At 40.0% G+C, this 19,870-nt stretch overlaps 1 protein-coding gene across 1 annotated transcript in view; it reads right to left on the reverse strand.

Moving 5' to 3' along the window:
* The window catches only part of VWF (von Willebrand factor), a 120,040-nt gene that overhangs the window by 2,986 nt on the left and 97,184 nt on the right, over window positions 1-19,870 (reverse strand). The window contains exons 42-50 of the mRNA XM_053942494.1: window positions 19,657-19,862; window positions 18,201-18,350; window positions 15,133-15,243; window positions 13,658-13,841; window positions 12,599-12,639; window positions 7,856-7,966; window positions 4,864-4,962; window positions 3,315-3,443; window positions 1,651-1,690 (exon numbers count right to left, since the gene is read on the reverse strand). Of these exons, the coding sequence (XP_053798469.1) occupies window positions 1,651-1,690; window positions 3,315-3,443; window positions 4,864-4,962; window positions 7,856-7,966; window positions 12,599-12,639; window positions 13,658-13,841; window positions 15,133-15,243; window positions 18,201-18,350; window positions 19,657-19,862 (1,071 nt within the window). The remainder of the gene's footprint in view (window positions 1-1,650; window positions 1,691-3,314; window positions 3,444-4,863; window positions 4,963-7,855; window positions 7,967-12,598; window positions 12,640-13,657; window positions 13,842-15,132; window positions 15,244-18,200; window positions 18,351-19,656; window positions 19,863-19,870) is intronic.

Consider the following 19,870-nt stretch of genomic DNA (forward strand, 5'->3'; position numbering starts at 1 on the left):
AGTTATCAAGTCCTGTGGTTAATACCACAAAAATCTCATGAGAAAATAGGAGCTGTTCACTTGTGTGCTCCCACAAACCTAAAAGCTGGAACAATGCCCTCAGACAAACTAAAAAAGTCCAGTTGTGAAGGCATAACATAGGAAGGGAAACTGGCTCCTCAACCAGCTCCTTTGCCAAGGACTTGTTGGACTCTGCTGAGCCAAAGGCATCAGCCTGGACTTGAGGGAATGAGTTCTTTGCCCCATTCTGTATGGCACAGAGACATCTGAAAGACAGACTCTCAAGACCTTGGAAGATAATGTAATCTATGTCCATGAGAAACGGAGCTACATCCAGGCAAAACATCATTGGGAATAAGGATATGAAGGTCCATTCAATATGGGAGGTTTTAGGCAGGCAGCACATCACTTAGATCAGTTTGCCTTTGCTGCTGCAGGGAGGTATCACTTTTAAATGACTCTGTTAAATAAATCTATTCATTGATCTGTGCTCATTTGGAACTAGTTTCTCCTCAATTACAGTGATTGGCACTAGCTGCCCACCACCCTGTCTTTTAAATCTCAAAATCTGCTTTTGTTAATAAATAATTTTCAGTATTCCTTACTTGTAGCCTGGTAGATTAAAGCTCCCTTAACCAAATTACCTCTTTGATCCATTTGATGATAGTCTCTCAATAGCATTCTGACTTCTATCTCTCAAACCAGAGCTCAGTGATTATACAGACAGGCAAAGGCTGCAAACTCTCTAGGAGTTACCATCCTTCATCAGGGGTATTATTGCAGCAGCTCCTATGCCAGTGTGGTGATGGGCTGCTATGCTGGCCATCTTTTATTTATGAGCACATGCATAGCAAAAATAAGAAAATTAAAAGACATAACACAGACAAGATGTTGATATTCTGACCTTAAAAGAGAATTTCAATCCTTTGTGATATTTATTTTTAATTGTATATAAGCTACAGTATTATCTTTTACTTACAGAGGAGAAAACTGAGAGGTTATCTGCTCACAAATGCATCAGTGATTCATTTCAGAAATGAGAACTCAACCCTGCAATCCTTCCTTATGTAAGCAAACCCTTCCTACTCTCACAGTCTGACTGACATTTGGATTATCCACACAAAGATGCATGAAATTAAGGGTTGCAGTATTGACCCCCTAAACTGACACATTTAAGAAGTCAGGCTGTTCCATAGGAATGCATTTCCCCTACTATTTTTGGTTAATATGTTATCAAAAACATTATTGCCACCAGGGTTGGGCTTTTTTGATTAATTAATTTTAAGTTGATTTATTATTCATGAAGTGTTTTCCTCACATATTCATTAGTATCAGGTTGTGTGACTTGTCAGGCTGTCTGTGCAGGACCATTCCTGTTATCACCAGATGAACAATAAAATAAAACATTCATAATTAACATCTGCATAAAATGTGGAGAGTATCTATTTCTTTCTAAGCACTTGGGAATACTGTCAAAACATGTGTTCTAGATGACAAGACATGACAGCAGCATGTCACAGGGTGGGCTTCTTTGATGGTTTATTATAACCACATTGCTAAGCTCTGGTTCATTACACTGCATATTATTGAAAATGTAGGTACTTACACACTCTGCCTTTTCCATACAAGATTTCTGGATTATCTACTTACATGTGTCACAGCAAGTGTTGCCAATTTTTGCAATTCTGCCCTAAAATGATTAAAAAAAAGAAAACTCAAATTTTGGTACAAATGATACACTTCTTATCTGCTGAAAGAAGATGTATAAAGCAGGGTACTAGGCAAAAAAAAAAAAAAAAAAAAAAACCTAAATTTCTATATTATACAAAATCATAAATCTACATTAATAATCTTCTCTTTATCATTTTTAAGATTTTGAACTTGTTTTGATTTTGATATTTGCTGGTAGCAAATATCAATATTTGATATTTTGATATTTGCTGGTAGCTAACTGGAAGTAATTGACTTATTAGCAAGTTCAACACCTGAAAATATTGCTCTCACCTTCTATTAGGAGCTTTCTAAAATAAAGACATAAAATACAAATAAATTCCTGAAAACCAGAAGGGTAAAACCAGTAGCATTCAGGTTTCATTCTTTTTAAGAAATATCACATCTGTCTAGTAAGTTTGAAAAGCCATAAAACTTTCTGTTTCTTGCTTCATTGCTATCATGCAGAATATAATTCTCAGAAATATATGTATAGTGCAAATTATGGAAAAACTATAGTGAAATGCAAAATGGAAAAATATTTATACTGCAGGGTGATGCCATTATTGCACTCAACCCCTGAGCTTACATGCAAAAGTTTGGAGGCTTTTTAAATTAAAAACCCTAGAATTTTGATCTGCAACAAGATGAAAACCATTAATTTTATAGCTGAAATAGTTCTGTTGGGGGGGGGACAGGAAAAGAATAAATGCAGTTTGAGAAATTCTGTTTAAAAAGTAAACTGGTTTGCACTGATTTTCTATTAACATCACTTGAATACAATAATAATTCAAAGCCTGTAATACAATGCAGCATTCTTTTCTAAATCTTTGTTTATACAACAAAACCATGTATTACAATTTCACAAAGTGAGAAATGCCCTGTAGAAGCTTTATTTTTCCCACATTATACACAAATTCTCTATTTGTTTCATGTGTATGATCAGACTGGTTTGGCCACAAGCTTTATTAAAGGTTCCCTGCTTCCAAGAAAATTGGAGCAGGTGGATATAAACACCTGTAAGATGTGTAAAACCTGACTGATAAGCAAAAACAGGGCCCCATGTGCTACACTCACACCTCACTCTGCTCCTCATTGTCTAATTAATTTCAAATCACAAGAAAGATGGGTGGGTACTTTGTGCAGGGTTTTTTATCCTGCTAAAAAACTGTAGTTGTGGAAGTTTAATCTTTCTACAGCAGTGTGAAAATTCCTCTCCCTAACCTCACATAATGGCAGAGAAAAAATATCTTAGCATTTCATGTGCATATTTCTCAGTTTGTGTCATTGTCTATACAGTTTTGCTCTGGATCCCAAACTGAGAACATTGTTGGAAGAACCACTTGTAAATGTTTGATACTTCAAATATTCAGCTTCATATTCATAACAGAATTAGGGTCAGCAGTCAGAACCGTCCCACAGAAAAACAGCTCATATTTTCAAACAGAGAAAACCTACATCTTTCTGAATTTCAGAGGAAGTTCAAATTCAGTTTAGCCAAGGTGTTGGGAGAGGGTTGGGGTTTCCACCCCAGCACAGAAGGTACCAGAAACATGACTGAGTCCATTAGGAAATCTGGGAACAGGACCTGTTTCACTACTTACTCCTTCAGTCAAGCATCTTCTGGAATCAAATGGAGGACAGCCAGTGATTCTCCTTTCCCAGATAAATTCCCCTCTCTCATTTACTCTGCAGGTGTGACTGTCACAGCCATCCTGAAGGGATGTATTTGCCTGGAAAGATTGAAGGGCTGTTAGCTTTACACAGAAACAACCGGGGACAGGAAGTTTTCAGGATATTACTTTGCTGATGTCTCAATTAAAGTACCATGGTGGTGACATTTACAAAACATGGAAATCTTTGTTTATCAACAAAGTCCTTATCTTCTGTTTAATTCCATGGCCATATTGATCACAGCTCTGCCCAGACTGCCAAAACCTGACCTTTTTCAGCTCTTAACGGGGAAGAAATTTCCATTAACTTAGGAAAAAAAAACTTCTCTAAGTGAGAGATTTGGGGGTCTGGCCTATGATCTGTCTTTCAAAGAGACATATATACAATTATTTACCTTCTGGAGGAGTTGGGAACGTCTTTAGAAAACATATATACAACCACACCCCCATCCCTACACCAATTTACTTTGGAATAAGCACTTAAGAGCAAGTCCAGCCATTAACCTCCCACTGCCAACCAAGTCCACCACAAAACCACCTCTCTAAGAGCCACATCCACACATTTTTAAAATCCCTCCAGGGCTGGTGACTCAACCACTGCCCTGGGCAGCCTGTGCCAATGCTGGAAATCCTTCCAGTGAAAAAGAAAAATTAATATCCAATCTAAACCTCCTCTAGTGCAACTTGAGACTGTTTCCTCTTGTCCTGTCCCTTGTTCCCTGGGAGCAGAGCCCAATCCCCATCTGGCTTCCCCCTCCTGTCAGGGAGTTGTGCAGAGCCACAAGGTCCCCCCTGAGCCTCCTTTTCTCCAGGCTGAGCCCCCCCAGCTGCTCCGGGTGCTTCAGACCTTTCCCCAGCTTTGTGGCTCTTCCCATACTCTCCCCATCTAAGATTTTTCACAGGAATGGAATAAAAGAAAATTTTAGATGCTGTCTCTTGCAACAGAGGATGGGGTTTAACCAGAGAAATACCCACTCCTGTTTAAGAACATATCCTGCACTAAGGCCAGGCTGGATGTGGCTCTTGAGCAACCTGCTCTGCTGGAAGGTGTCCCTGCCCATGGCAGGGCATTGATACAAGATTATTTTTTATGTCCCTTCCAACCCAATCCATTCTATGATTCTATGCTGGAGAAGTTTCTCAAAATTCACATTTTCAATTTAACTATTTCACATTTTAAATGAGGGTTTTCATTTCCTCTAAATACCTGTTTGAAGTCATATTCCAGTTAAAGATCCTTGATAACATTCCTGAATCTAGAATGCCCCTCTAGGATTTTGCACTGGGGTATGAAGTCACCCATTTTTTCATTTACAAACAAATTAACTTCCTTGATCAATTATTCTGGGATACAAAAAACACTGGTAATACCATGTTACCTAATCAAAAAGGAAGAAAATGCACTTCCCTGGGGTTCAGCAGAAGTTGATGATACATTTACATTTACTCATAAATAAAATAAAGAGTGCTTAAAACTTACCTGAAGATATTGAACCCTTCCATCTCTCAGCCTGATGCTACATGAAGTTGGCACACATTTTCCACAGCAAGAGCCAGGGATTTCCTGCCTTCTGTAGTTCTAGAAGGTGAAATACATTTTTCTGGGTTAATTTTGTTTTAAGCATGCATGCTGTATTTATTTTAAGAAGCTTTTCTAAAAAAAAAAAATCAGATTCAGTGGACAAAATGACATCCAGCAAAATGTTTCTCAGTAAAACCAATGAATTAAACACAGTGCAACATGGAAAAGTATTTGGAAGTGCTGAAACTGGAGAAAAAAGAGCAAAATATTCAGTAAGCACTGGGCAGGGAAAGGGCAGAATAAGGGAAAAGGAGAGCAAGAAAGAAAAGAGGAATAATGGAGCCCCACAAACAGCACTGAAGGGAAAAACAGTGGCAGGAAAAGAGCATGGGAGAATGAGCAGCACTAGGTGGAGAGGCAGAAAAGTATAGAGTGAATGATGGAAAGGAAAAAACCAAACCAAGCAGAAAGGAACTGAGCTAACACATGAAGTGTCCCACAGTAACGTCCCCAGCTGCTCCAGACAACCAACAGCTGCTTATGATGAGATGAACATTTTTAAGAAAACAAATACTTTCTGGTTCAGTGAAGGCATGCATGCATGCATGTTATCCATATGTTTTTTATAGAAAGAGAATTTGGGGAGGGGGAGTTACTATTAAATCATTGGGGGAAAACATAGTTCACTGCTATTTAGGTGAACTTTCACTACTAGCAAAAATATAAGCACCTAAAGCAGATCATAAAATGACCCTCCTGAGCAGAATATGCTGGAGTTGGCTGAACTTCAATTGCCAGTGTTTTGACTTACACAACTTCAGCATCCAGGAGAAAGCAGGTGCTCCTGAGAGAATTGGTGCTCTTAACCCATTTGTACTCTTAAATTTTATCCATTAGCAAGGAATTGCTTTTAATGTGGGTATACCATGAAGTCAAAGGCTTTGAGACCGGAAAGATCCTGTGAATTGTGTGAATCCCACTGGCCTCAGGGGGATGAAGACATTCTGTAGCTTATTTGATTTCTTTTCCCTTCAAGCTCCACAAATTCATTACAATGGCTAGGAAGGGATATATTCTCCTAGACCTGCAACTTCCCTTGGGTAGCTGCATATCTCCCAACCACAAGTTCACAGTCCTTAATAAGCCCAAATGGAAACGGCCCTTTCTTCAGGGTTTTCTGTCTAGTCTGCACTTTTGGGCCACCTGGGGAAAAGGAGCTGTTTGGGAAATGTGTGGGTGGTGAAAGAAGCAGAAGAGGAATGTTTCCCCCCCCCTTTTTTTTTTTTTTTCTAATCACGTATTATATTGATTCCTCTACCATTAATTTCTACAGCTGGCTCCTTGCATTAAGCAGCAAGAATGGATACTTGCGTATCTTTGGGTGAGAACATACACATGAACACATGTCTCTGGCCACAAATTCAACCTGGTGTATCTGTCTGGGTTTTTTTTCATGGATCTGCCAGGTTATATTTTGTGGAAGTCATATTTTGAGAAAGATGCTCAGCACTGAGCTTGGCCATTTATTTTCCCTTCAGAAGCCTATGTCCATAATGAAACCTTATAGAAGGGGTGATATTAGGGTCTAGCACCACAAATAGTATTCCAGATTGTCCTTTTTGTCAGAGGCTACATCCACACCACCAAATAAAAGGGGTCAAGGTCAGTTTGATGGCCCAGTGGACAAGTCTTATGCCAACACTTATGAATTATCTGAGCTGTATTCTCTACATGAAGCTGCCTGGCCTTGGGTTGTCCTAATCACTGACCTGTCTCTGGACATCATTTGGAAGTCACATCATCATTTTTCTGCTCACAACAGGCCAGCTGGGACATTGTTGACAATTCTTCAAGAAAAAGAGTTGCAGGAAACCATTTGAGCCTGCAGTCTTGCTCTATTTTTTAATTGGTAGAGATTACTCTACAGAAACTTAACTACATTTCCTGCAGTTCTTTCCAGTTCTACTTCAGGCTGGGAGATTTGACTCATTAAAAATTCTGCCCCTCTCTGTTCCAAGGGTCCTATCTGTGTATGCCCCTCCTGGACATCAGCCAGGAATCCCACAGGATCATATTAAAGATGTGGATTTTGGGTGCCAAGGCCACCACTTGCACAGGCTCTGGGTTTGGCTGGGGCCATTGGGCTCCATCCACTATCCAGGGAAAGGATGAAGAGGAAGAGGCATACAAGTTTTTTTCTGTGAAACTTAGCTCCTGGTCTGTGCTTTTTGGACACAGGGTGATCAGACCAGCCTCTGCACCTCACTTAGGTCTCCTTCTATTCGAGTTACTGGTGCTAAGAGAGAAAACTACAGAATTGAGCAGAGCTGATCAGGCAATCCTGTCACACTGTTGGTCAGTAGAGTAAAAATGGAAGATATATCCCTCTGGGTTTCTCAGCCAAAGTCATTCCTTGCAGGTGATGGCACCAAAGCAGCAGCAAAGACTTAAAAAACCAGTGGGAATTGATGGGAAAAATCACTTCAAATCACCAAAGGCATGGGCTGGGAACCAAACAAATGCTACTGAGCCCAGCTTTTAGACAATTTGGAAGAGTCATAGGAAAGGGCTGAAGCATGGAGAATTGGCTGAGCTGCCAGTTCCTGAAGGGACAGACAACACTGTAGGAAAGAGGACTCAGCAGTTCCTGTTGCAAATGATTTGCCAAACCTTATATTGCCCTAAGGGTAAGTAATCTAAAATAAACAATTAATTGTGCCTGTGGAGCTGAGTACCATGTAAAGTTATCTTTGCTACACTGAAGATTTAGATCAGATTTGGTGCATATCATCTACTTCATGGAAAGAACACAGAGCAAGACTTCTCAGAAGAACCTGAACCAAGGCCAAAGGCCCCAGAGCTGTACCAGACGTAAAGCAGTGTGTACAGTGAAGAACACGACTCTCATCAGACACATTCCCAAGGATTCCCCCCAGGTTGCTCCACTCACCGTTGGGCAGGCCTGGCAGTTGAGTTTGGTGCACCTCAGGGTGTATTTCCGAGGTGCTGACTGGAAGCAGTCGCACGTCGTGCACTGATCCACCATCAGGCGCTTGCCATGCTGAAACATCGGAACCAGTTTGTCAGTTAGCGACCATCTCACCAGCAAAATCCACATCAACAAGTGACTTCAGGTTAAATCTCTTTCATTAAATCTTGCACTGTAATTCTTTGCTAGAGAAACAAGAAACCCATGCTGCCAGGTTTCCAGAGATCTTAATTTTTTTCATCTCTAATTCCAGAACAAGCAGTGTGGCATGAGGCTATTTTTCAAGAAAGCCCTTTAGAAGTCCTTAATCTGAGAAATGTCATTGGCATTTCTTTATTGCTTAAATATCTAGCAAGCAAGAAAGGGATCCTTGAAAGTTATGAGGAAGATTTTTTTTTTTTTTTATTCTGACTATGTGGTTGCCAAGAGTTCATTTTTTGAGTATAATGAATTTATTTGGCAACAAGTTTTTATTCTAGAGCCATCACAACCCACAGATTATGGGCAGAAATTGCTTGCTATTGTTTTTGTAACAATACTGCTTGGAATCTCTAAAGGCCTAAAAGCTTAAAATTAAGAAAAGATAAATAAAATCTTAAGAAAACAGGATTAGTGACTGAAGAGCTCTACTTGTCCATAGTTATAAGCAAATCAGGCTGAGCACAATTCAAATGCCCTGAGCTCTTCCCCAGCACCTTGTTTTCTGGATCCCATCACCTTTTCAAAGCAAGTAAAAATTACACTTAAAATGCAGAGCAAAAATGCCAAACCATTAAGAAACAAAAATATGTGGAATTAGTAATTACCCTACACTGAAAGGAACTCTAAAGACAAACTCTTTCGTCCTCCCAAGTGCAAAGCCCTTCATTTCAACCCCAAAATAAATCACAAAGGTTGAAGGGACAAAGCAGGAGCAGCCTACTCAAGATTTGCACAAACTTGTAAAAACTAATAAGTAAGATAAATAGACAATTTTGCTAGATTATGAAAGGTTTGAAATGTGCTTCAGATATTAATGGAATGCCACCATGATTTCACTTGGTACTGTGCATATCCTCAAATTCCTTTCTGAATTATTAAAATGCTCATGAAACAGATGGAGCAAAAAACAAGAAGCTGACCAGAGTAACAGTGTAAAAGTAATGCATTTATGGGTAGTTTAGAGCCAATACTGTGAAGGACAAATGTTCTGAGCACAGAATTTTAACGACATTCTTATTCTATGCCCCAGGACAACAGAGGTGCTCAGGCCTCTACAACCTGTAACAGTAATGACTCTCTCCTGAAGTCTAGAAAAAGGATCCTCCACATAAAACATGATGAAAGAGGAAATACCAAGAGGGAGATTCCCATCTTTTAACAGCTTAGCTTGAGACCTGAACATGGGATTCCTCAGCTTTCCAGGTTTAACCTTTTGTAGTGATTATCATCAATCTGGAGGGTTAAAAAACTGCAATGGAGGCAGGCATGGGGATACACTCAAAATTTTGCTCCTGGAGAGGGAGGGTGTGATGATTTTGGCTGGAGTACAGACAATTTCCTTCCCAGTGGTTGGAATGGGGCTGTGGTTTGGATTTGTGCTGCATACAGGGTGGATAATGTTACTGCTGAGCAGGGATTGCACAGAGCCAAAGCCTTTTCTGCTTTTCCTACTGCCAGGCTGCTGAGGAGACTGGGGGTGCCTGGGAGGTTGGGAGGAGACACAGCCAGGACAGGTGACCCCAACTGACCAAAGGGACACTCCAGACCTTATGGCATCATGATCAGAATATACAGTGGGGAAGAAGAAGGAGCACCCACCATTCTGCTTGTATGGGAAGGCTGAACACCTGCCCAACCATGGCAAGCAGTGAATTAATTCCTTGATTTGCTTGGCTTGCACAGCTTTTACTTTCACCCTCTTTATCCCAACCCAGGAGTTTTCTCACTTTTACCCTTCCCATTCTCTCTTCAATCCTGCTGTTGGGGAGTGAGCAAATGGCTGCTAGCTGGGGTTACACTACAGCAGATGGAGAGCACATATCTTATGAAAATCCAGATTTCTTGTTTGGTCTCAACACTGGAAAGCAGTCAGACACCCGAGTGACAGTTCTAGTGCAGACCACATGACATTCTTTATCAAAGAATGCCTCAGTGGCTCTAGGCTTTAACATCATAAAGAAAGGGTCTACAAAGCCACGACTGATATCACTGACATCCTCATGCATTCTTCTCATAGATCTAACATTCCAATAAAGTATAAAATAGATAAAGTTGAACTCACATGATAATCACTCTGAGAGGCAGGAACATAGGGATTTACTAGAGATGTGTTGAAATGAAATCTTCACACACAAGTGCCTTGAGCTTTTGGGGGAAGGTCTTGCCCCAGTCCCAAATTTGCTTAGCATGACAGAACTGAACAAAATAATGGATTGATACAGATTTTTCCCTTTACATAACACACCTATCATCTGCTTTCTTGGCTAGCTAGGAACAAAATGTCAACACCCCCTAACCCAGAGCCACCAAAATAACCTGCATAAAGCTCAAATCTGCTCAGATCACCTTCAAATATGCCACTCAGTAAAAGCCTGAGAAAACAGATGAGAGATACAGATAATCCTTTTGGTAAATACAGCCACCTGCTTGGAAGCTTGCAGTTAAAACCCACTGCATTGTTAAGAACAGCAGAGTAGATGCAATACACCAAATTGCTGGAATATAATCTTGGTAACCAGATATATGATAAAAATGTAAAGGGATAAAGGACACAATCAACTACCAGAAATGCCACAATCAATTACCAGTAAATCAATTAATGACACAATCAATTACCAGTAAAAGACTCAAAACTTGGAACTACTCAGGGAAGGAGTTAATGTAGGAAAGTTTTCCCTTGATATAAAATGAAACTTGAAGCCTATTCTTAAAGAACCCAACATAAAGGGTTTGAAATCCAGGAAGTATAAACTTCTGTGGACACCACATCTTCCTTCCTGACCAGGACTCTGGAAGCAGTCACAGAAGCAGAGAATAGTACAAGACAAAGCTGTAGTGACACCAGGTGCTCAAAGTATTTCAGACATGCAGCTAATTAACTTATAGTAAGTAATTAAATGAAGCTAGTTTTAGAAATTTTAGGATTTTTTTTCAGTATTGCAGAAGCTGAAACATTTTATTTTGAAGTTTTCAAAACACAGACATTTCTCATTTTGCCTTCAATGTGACATTTTGTTTCAAAATTTGTTTAAGTTTCATTTTAAATTATTTGCAAATATTTTCAAATGCTTGAAGAAGGAAAAAGTACTTTACTTGGCAGATGAGGTGAACATATTGTTGGAGGAGAAAAAAATTAGCTGGTCGTGGAAGAACAGCACACAACTGGAAACAGCTTTGGTTTGCAATACAGAAATTATACATATAAGTGGAATATATAATAAGAGAATGTGAAAAGAGCTGCTAATTACTATCCTGCTTGACATTCCCTACAAATATTTTCTTTATAGGATGCCAACTAGTTCTGACAACATACAATAGAGGAAACAAGTAGAGGGATCAAAGAGAAAGTAGATTACTCCACAATTTATCATTTTAAACCAGTGTTCTGACAAGAAAGCTTTTCTTTTCTGACAAGAAAAAAACAAGAGTTTTTCCTTGGATTTAATTTTACAGGAAAGTCAACTCTACACAGAATGATGGATGCTTGATGATACGGCTTTAGCTCTAAAAAACAGATAGACTTATGCCTTTGGACCATGAAAAAAAATATCCAAACCGCAAGAAATAGATGGAGAAAGGTTCTCTCTGCCACACCACTAAAATATAAATATAAATGTTGAGTACATTTACTTTAAAATAAATGAAAAAGGAAGACACATGTTGACAAAGCAGGTTAAAGTTAGGTTAAATTACTAAAGAGAACCTGTTTCCCTGGGGAATGGTGAGAATATTTAGAGCTCTTTGACACCAGAGGTGCTGCCAGAATATGGATTTAGGGAAACAATGGACAATTGACAGAGCTCTCCAAAGATAAATTCGGCATAAATGAGATCAGATGCTTAACTCCCATCATTCCCACTATCATGGGCTGGGTTAAACATGTCTTAATCTATCCATTAAATACGCAGTTGAGAAAAAATTTCCTCACAGGGCATATCAGCCAGGATCTTGAAAGGGAAAAGAGGTCAAACAGGGAGGAAGCTCAGCTTTCCTGTTCTTGCTAATAGCCAAGGAGGGATACCTCTCCTTCCACACAGGTGGAGGAAGTCTCCATCCTTGCTTTAATCTGCCTTATCCTCTAAGTAGAATATGGGAAGGTTTTGCTTCCCCCAAGTGGGCAAGGATCACTAGGGAGATTAACCCTCGTAGAGAGTTTCCTGTGTGTTTGGTAGTCTGCAAACCATTACAAAATGCAGATTACCACAGTTTTTAAGCACTCTTTTCAAGCATCCTTCAAGATAAGGAAACATTGCTGTCCCCATTTTGCAGAGATGCTCTTTGTCATATAGGAAGACCCTGGCAGAGTCAGGAGCTGGACACAGACATGCTGAGACCCCTGGCACTGCTTTTACTCCAAGGTCTTCCTTGCAGAGATTCTATCTGGAAAAAAAGCTGCCCTGTATTCTGTGTGTGTAAATTCTGACAAGTGTTTGTCTTTCAAAAGTTAATTCATATATTTAAATATCTTGTCATCTCAAAAGGTAAGAGGAATTTGCATCTTACCCCAATAACAGTGCCATTCAAAGGACAACCATTCAGGGGCACTGAAAAAGAACAAAGTATTCCACTTAGTATTACCATTATAAAGACAATTCCAAGATTTAATCAATCACAGTTATGCTTTTTGACTCCAGTACAGCTTCAGTTTGAAGAAATTTGCATGCAGTTTCACTGTAAAGAGGCATAACTGAGCCCCCTTACATTATACCTTGAAAGGCAACAAATTGTCAGAGCTATACTTGATGCTGCATAAAAATACCTCTGGCTGAGCTCTTTTTGAACAAGTACATGGCAGAACATAATAAACTTTCCCCTCCAGTTCAAGCCTCACACTCTCAGAAGATGAACTCCGGTTTTCTGCAACTTAGAGAGCATATATCCTCTCCTCCTCCTACTGCTGCCTCCTCACTCTGTGTTGGCACACACACTTGTCAACTAAACATCACTGTGAGTCTTCCCAGATGGAGGCCAATTACCCAAATGTTTTGATTTAGACTTTTGAGTCAAGACTATGTCAGTAGTCATAGAATCATAGGCTTGGCTTGGAAGGGACCTTAAGGAGTAGTCCCAACCCCCTGCCATGAGCAGGGACACCTTCCACTATCCCAGGTTGCTCAGAGCCCCATCCAACCTGGCCTGGAACACTGCCAGGGATGGGGCAGCCACAGCTTCTCTGGGAAACCTGTGCCAGGGCTTCAGCACCCTCACATGGAAGAATTTCTTCCTTATATCCAATCTAAACCTGCTCTCTGTCAGTGTGAAGCCATTTCCCCTTGTCCTGTCACTCCAGGCTCCTGTCAACAGTCTCTCTCCATCTTTCCTGCGGGCTCCCTTCACTGGAAGGCAGTGGAAGGCAGAATCCCCTCCTCCCCTTTTGCCCATGGAGCTTTGGGTGCAGCAGCAGGTGCTTCAGTACTCAATGTCTGAATTACAGAGGAGCCCTTCAAAGTGGGGCTATGCTTCCAAAACACACACTTTTCAAATTGCTGTTGAGAACCAGAACATCACCCCATGAAACAATTCACGCAGGAGTGATCCCGTTTACCACGCCCCAAACCTTACCACATCTGCAGGAAGGACAACAGTCAATCACTTGGTCACAGCGCAGCTCGGTTCCCTCTGGACACTCTGGCACATCCATTTGGGAGCAAGAAACATTCTTCTGCTGCACAAAAACCTCATTGTTCACCCGGACACACTCGTTGACAATGCAGCGGTTCCAGGGGGATCGCCACTCTGTGCCAACCTGAGGGGAAGTTGAGAGTGGATTAAACACAAGCAGCCCCTGGATAGAGGGATATTTGTGCCTCTGGATAGAGGGAAGGCCACTCCAGACAGATGCTGGCTTGCCAAAAGCATGTTTACTTCATCAGGAACAGTGTCATTCAACAGTTCTCCTCAAACCCTTTCTGTGACAATCAGTTCATAGAGCATGCTGAGTTTGTAGAGAGTAAGAATTAGAGGAGTATCCTTCAAAAGGGACAGGTCAAACAACATCTGAGGAAGGAAAAGCACTCCTAACTGGAGTTAAATCTGCATTTATTCCCTGGTGACTGGCTGCACTGCACTGCAGCTGAGCAGCCCCTTTTTCTGCTGCAACCTGCTGCAAATCTGCTCTGCTAAGCCCAAAGGAGATTTTAGCAATAGGCTATAGACCTGAAACACTTGCAAATGTAGAAAACACGAGATCCTGATGATAGTTCTCTTATTATCATCACCCACAGGCCAGACAAAGCGGGAAATTCAAGAGCTATCTGTGGGAACAGACAGGGAATAGCAGCCAGGAGGAAGATGCTGCCACAGTTCAGTGGTGGGAGGAGCTCTCACTGCTTTGTAGTTTAATTCCTCCACTGATACAACTCTGAATACACTTCAAGAACAGCAAAACCCAAGATCAGGTCCCCAACCACATCTTTGCTCAGAAAGTTTGGAAACACATTCTTCTAGTGGCTTAAATGCTTAATTCTTCACTAATGACAGAAGAGTTACAAGAGGACGTAGCAAGGAAGAGACTGCAGAGTATAATTATTAATGTGTTAGGACAAAAAAAAAAGTCAGTGAGAGACAGTGGGACACAAAAATAGGCCTTCTCATGGCTATTGATGAAGCAGAAAAGTATAGTGATCCACATTAAGAAATCCTCATGCTAAAACAAGGAAAAAAGCAGGTTGCAAAATGATACTTTAACAAGCTTCTTTTTTTAAGACAGCAGCAGATTGCAATACAAATTAACTGGGATAATTTAAACAACTAGCTGACAGCCAGGGAGGCATTATGCCCAATGAACATTCTTTCAAGCTACCGTGGCTGAAATTAGTAATTGTACACAAAATATCTGGCCCAGAAAAGGGTGGGGAGGATTCGCACGTTGGAATTGACTGGGTAGGTCACAGGATACCCAAAACATTGTCTGTCAGTGCTGCTTGATGTGTAGAAGAAAAAGCTGATATCATCTTCATCTCCTTCCATGGAACACAAAATAATTCCGGGGGCTTTTGCGAGAAGGGAAAGTGTCGCAAATCCCACTGGCACCTCACCTCATGCAAAGGAGGATCTTCATCACCCCGAGGCCAAAAGTGCAGCTCCTCACAGGCAGTTTTCTGACATCTCCCACAGCACTCTCCTTCTGGCACAATGTACTTGTAGCCCTGGAGAAGGAAGAAAAGAAAAGGACTCCCTTATCCAGGAAGAGGAGGCAAACAAGAACATCCATACCAGCATTTTCTTTTAGGATCGATGTTTAATGTTAGCAACCTTTTATGAAAAGGTTTGAAAAGGACAGACAGAATTATGAGGGGTTTTCAATAACTTTTTTTAAAACCCCTTTTTTATATATATTGAAGTATCTTATAAAGGCAAATTAAAGGTAAAAATTGCTCTTGTGGCATCTTGGAGGTTGATCAGCACTTGCAACTGCCCTTCCCAGTCCAGAAAATTCAAGGGTAGGATTCAGTCTGAGCACATTCAGACATCTGTGTTTAAGCAGAGGGGGGATGCAGGTTGCTCAGACATGTAATCCAGGGACCGGTTTTGACCAGACTGATCATTTCATCTTTTCATAGAATCATTTAAATCATAGAATTTAAGTTAAAAAAACCCTTTAAGATCAAGTTGAACCATTAACTCAGCACTGACAAGTCCAACAAAGTTTAAAGCAACAATTCACCTGCAAAAGGCATTTGAAAAAAATTCTACAAAGATAACACAATGAAACTACTATGGAACACTAGAGATTACGTATCTTATCAAAGTCTTACACCTACTTATGGAAAACTAAATAATGAAAATTGAACAGTAGGCCCTCTGTTACTAAAGAAAAATCTTATAAAACCAGCAAAAGAGGTAAAAAAAAAAAACCCAACCCACAGAAACAACAGGAATCCCAATTCTCACTTTTAATACATATTAATCTCCTAAAACAAGCAGCCAAATACTGAAACAGTGAAATACCTAAGAAAGCAAAAAAAAGCAAGAAAGCAAAAATCTTTAATCTAATTAGAAATAAAATATCCTATATGCAATAGCCAGGGAGTCTCCAAGGGGCAAATCATAACTCTGATCTCATCACAGAGTTCAAGGGAAGATGTTCTGTCACATAATATTGTTCATGTGAAAAATGCCTGTAAAATTAAGCATAATTTTATTTTGGTCAAGCTGAATTACTGAGGGATTCACAACTTCTCCCTCCCTTCATGAACTCTCCCTGATTTGCAATATGAAGCACATTTGCAAACCTCAATAATCAAAGGACTTTGACATAGAAGTTTATTTCATATAACATCATAAAATGTGATGCCAGACCTTGACCCAGTTTTGTGAGAAAAGTTGTGCTGTTGAGCATTTGGTTTTACATTATTTTTGTCTGCTAAATACATGTCTGAAGCATCTGAAGTATCAGATGCAACTTTCTGCATGGCAAACTCAAGAGAAGTAAAAATCCAAGAGCTAGTACATGTTATGGGGGTTTTAGGTTGGGGGTTTTGTCTGTTTTTTTGTTTGTTTGGGGGGGGGGCATTTTGTTTTGCTTTTTGTTTTTGTTTTTTGGGGTTTTTTTTTTGGTGTAGCAAGATAAAAAAACCTCCAAGCTGTTTTCACAGAAATCAGATTACACTGTCAAATATTATACTGCACAACTTTAACACCTGGTAATGAAATTAATAACCAGGAGCAGCAGAGAGTCTAAATATCATCCTAGTAATGATTCATGATTAAAGTATGTATTTGATATCGATAAAACTTTTAATGCCATCTAATCTGAACTGAAAAATAATTTTAAGGTCAATTCAAACTGGATGACAGCACTGCTGATGTCCTTGATATGTATATCCACTGAATCAGGAGTAAGCAAAGGAAAAAAAAAATCTGAGCTATCCAGGTAGTCTAACAGTTACAGTTTTGGTTGTACAACCTTGATAACCATTAAAGGAGCTGAAGAAATGACAAATTCTCATAAAGAACTGGCATAGTTTCCACCAAGTCTTTTTATGTGTTTTTAACCAGATTTTTTTTTATGCCGCAATGTCAATGAACTGTAGCTCTGCATTGAGATTTTATTGGAGTAACAAATTATTGATAAATTATTGCTATGAGCTGAAACACAGCCAGATGCTTTAGACCTAATATTTCATAAAAATTGCCATAATGTAGACAAGTCTTTTCTACACATGGAAACTGAAGGGATTGTATTGCAACAGGTAAAAACTCCTACATCTACTCTCATGGTTTTTCCTGCATTTGGCATTCTCAAACTTACTCACCAAACTCTGCACTTGCTTTGTTTTTTTTTTTTTTTCCTAATGGATTAGGGGTTTTTGGTTGGTGCTAGAGAATGATGCAGTATTTAAGATCCACAAGGATCACCGAGTCCAGCTCCTGGCCCTGCACAGGACACCCCAACAATCCCACCATGTCCCAACACTTCTCGAGCTCTGCCAAGCTTTGGGCCATGACCATTCCCTGGGGAGCTGTGCCAGTGCCCAACTAGCCTCTGGGAGAAGAACCTTTTCCTAATATCTGGCTTAAATCACATTCCTCTACCAACTCTTTGTACCAATTATCTGTCTTTTCCTGTTTGACCATCTAAGTCAATATAAAAAAATGGCTCACACTTCCTTTGCAGGCTTCCAAAAGTAAACCACAGGGTTTTATAGGACATAGCAGATGTCTAAGCACAATAAAGGTCCCAGCATGAGGTGTTATTACTGCTACAATAGGCAGAGCTTAGCAACAGAGCGAGCTGAAATGGGAACTTCAGAAAGTGAACTTGAGCTAGAACAGACATCTGCAATTGAACTTCAGACATCATGAACACTTATTGTGCAAGTGGTGTAAGTGACAGATACTTCAGGATGCAGTTTTTCTTCTATCAAAATGTAAAATAAATTTGTCACTGATTTTCTTGGCAGAAGGATGCAATCCTAAAACAATAACCCTAAAATAAAGTCAATAATGCTCAGACTCATGCTCTTAGGTTCTGTTCCCAAGATAACCCATTGCTACAACACTTACTTTTCTAATTTTCTCTGGTCACTCTCTAAACAAGGAGGCTTAAAAGGGATCATTGCAGGTCCCCTCTGGGTAATGCTTTGGTTTCTGTGTTACTTACCTGAGAGCAGAACGTGTCACATTCTTTGTCATGACACTCTGTCATCTGAAGTCCTGTAACATCATCCCTCAGACTGCTGCAAGAGCATTCCCTGCATCCATCTTCCCAGGTTGTCCCAACAGGATAGACTATGTTGTTGTGCACACACACCTATTAAATGCAATAATTAATACATAAAAGAGCACACTGCTGCTGTCAGGGCACACTGCTGGCTCCAAAAGGCTGCATTTTAAGGTGTGAAACCAACCATAAAGTCTGTTCAATATTTTGAATCCCTTAGAAATGCTACAGGTCTTAAAATTTTGGCCAGCCTGTTGAGGAAAGGAAAAAGTACAAACAAAGCTACTGTTTTACAGAAAATAAATTGGAGAGTTTTATCTGCAGTCAGTGGAGTTGCCTAGGATCTCAGTTTCCCTGTAAGTATAATGTGACACAATATTTAGGGATAATAAACAGTAAGTCCTATAGAAGGAGCCTTGAAGACAAAGCTTCTTCCAGCTAAACCATCTGATCTGAAGAGATCCTACTTGGAGCTAAAAGCTTTCATCTTCTTGTATCCTCTGGCCACCACAGCCACCCCTAAAAAGCTGAGCCATCCCTTATATTGAACTTCCTATTAGTAAATTTACAGCTTGGTATTAAAGAGAGAACATTTATTTTTATAGCTAGAGCAAGTAAGCCTCAGAGACATAAAATTAATTATGCAAGGTCATGAACTACTTAGAAATGGACAATAAAAGGTAGATGTCCTGTGCTGCAAGACAAGGTAACCCTATGTCCAGGTTTAATGAAAAAGTTACATTGCCCTGCAACCTCTCCTCTAAGCAACTTTATCTTAAAGGTTAACATAATATAATATTAATACAAATTAATAAAAGGTTGGCAAAATAAGAAAAATATACCCTGGTGAAGCTTTTGCAGAGTCATAATTTGGCTTAAAAACTTAAAAGTGGTGATATAGTTCTTAAAAGACACAACACCTTCTCAGACAGAGACAAAGGTAATCAATGAGCACAAGGAATTTTAGGTGTAAGGTGCACCAAATATGTCAATAAATTTAGTATGGGATTGGAAGAACATATAGTAACGGTAGTGGTCCCAAAGTATGTATATGTGTCACCTGAAAACAAAAATCACCTCTGAAATTCCTGATGTTTGAGTAACCTTTAAGTTTCAAATGGTTTTTTATATTATCTCAAAGTTACAAAAAATGGACTGTTTGTCAATTTAAATTACTGTATGCCAAAATAAATTACTGTAATAAAAGAAGCAATAGTATGAATTAATAGTGTGTTTCTTTCAGGCACTTGTAAATTAAAAGTGCCCTGGCATCACTTTCCAGCAGGCTCACTGGGGGGTTTATTCATATCTAGCTGGCTGCCTGCTTGCTCTGGTGCTGCCGCTCCGTGTGGAAAAGACACTTTCATCCATGAAAAAGACATTTCACTCCCCTTACCCGGTCTGGAATGCAGGTGGTTGATACACAGCCACAGTCATTGGTGAGAGACTGGGAGAGATAGCCCAGAGGGCAGCTCACTGTGGAATTCCTACAGCTGCAGATACACTCATATTTGTCACAGCACTCAGTCTTGACAACGGTCAGCGTCCGGTGTGATGGGCAGGAAAGGCTTGGGGTGGAGCTGCACATTTCCCTGTTGCAGGCTGGCAGG

Source organism: Vidua chalybeata, chromosome 5, assembly GCF_026979565.1.
Source record: "Vidua chalybeata isolate OUT-0048 chromosome 5, bVidCha1 merged haplotype, whole genome shotgun sequence".
NCBI lineage: Eukaryota > Metazoa > Chordata > Aves > Passeriformes > Viduidae > Vidua > Vidua chalybeata.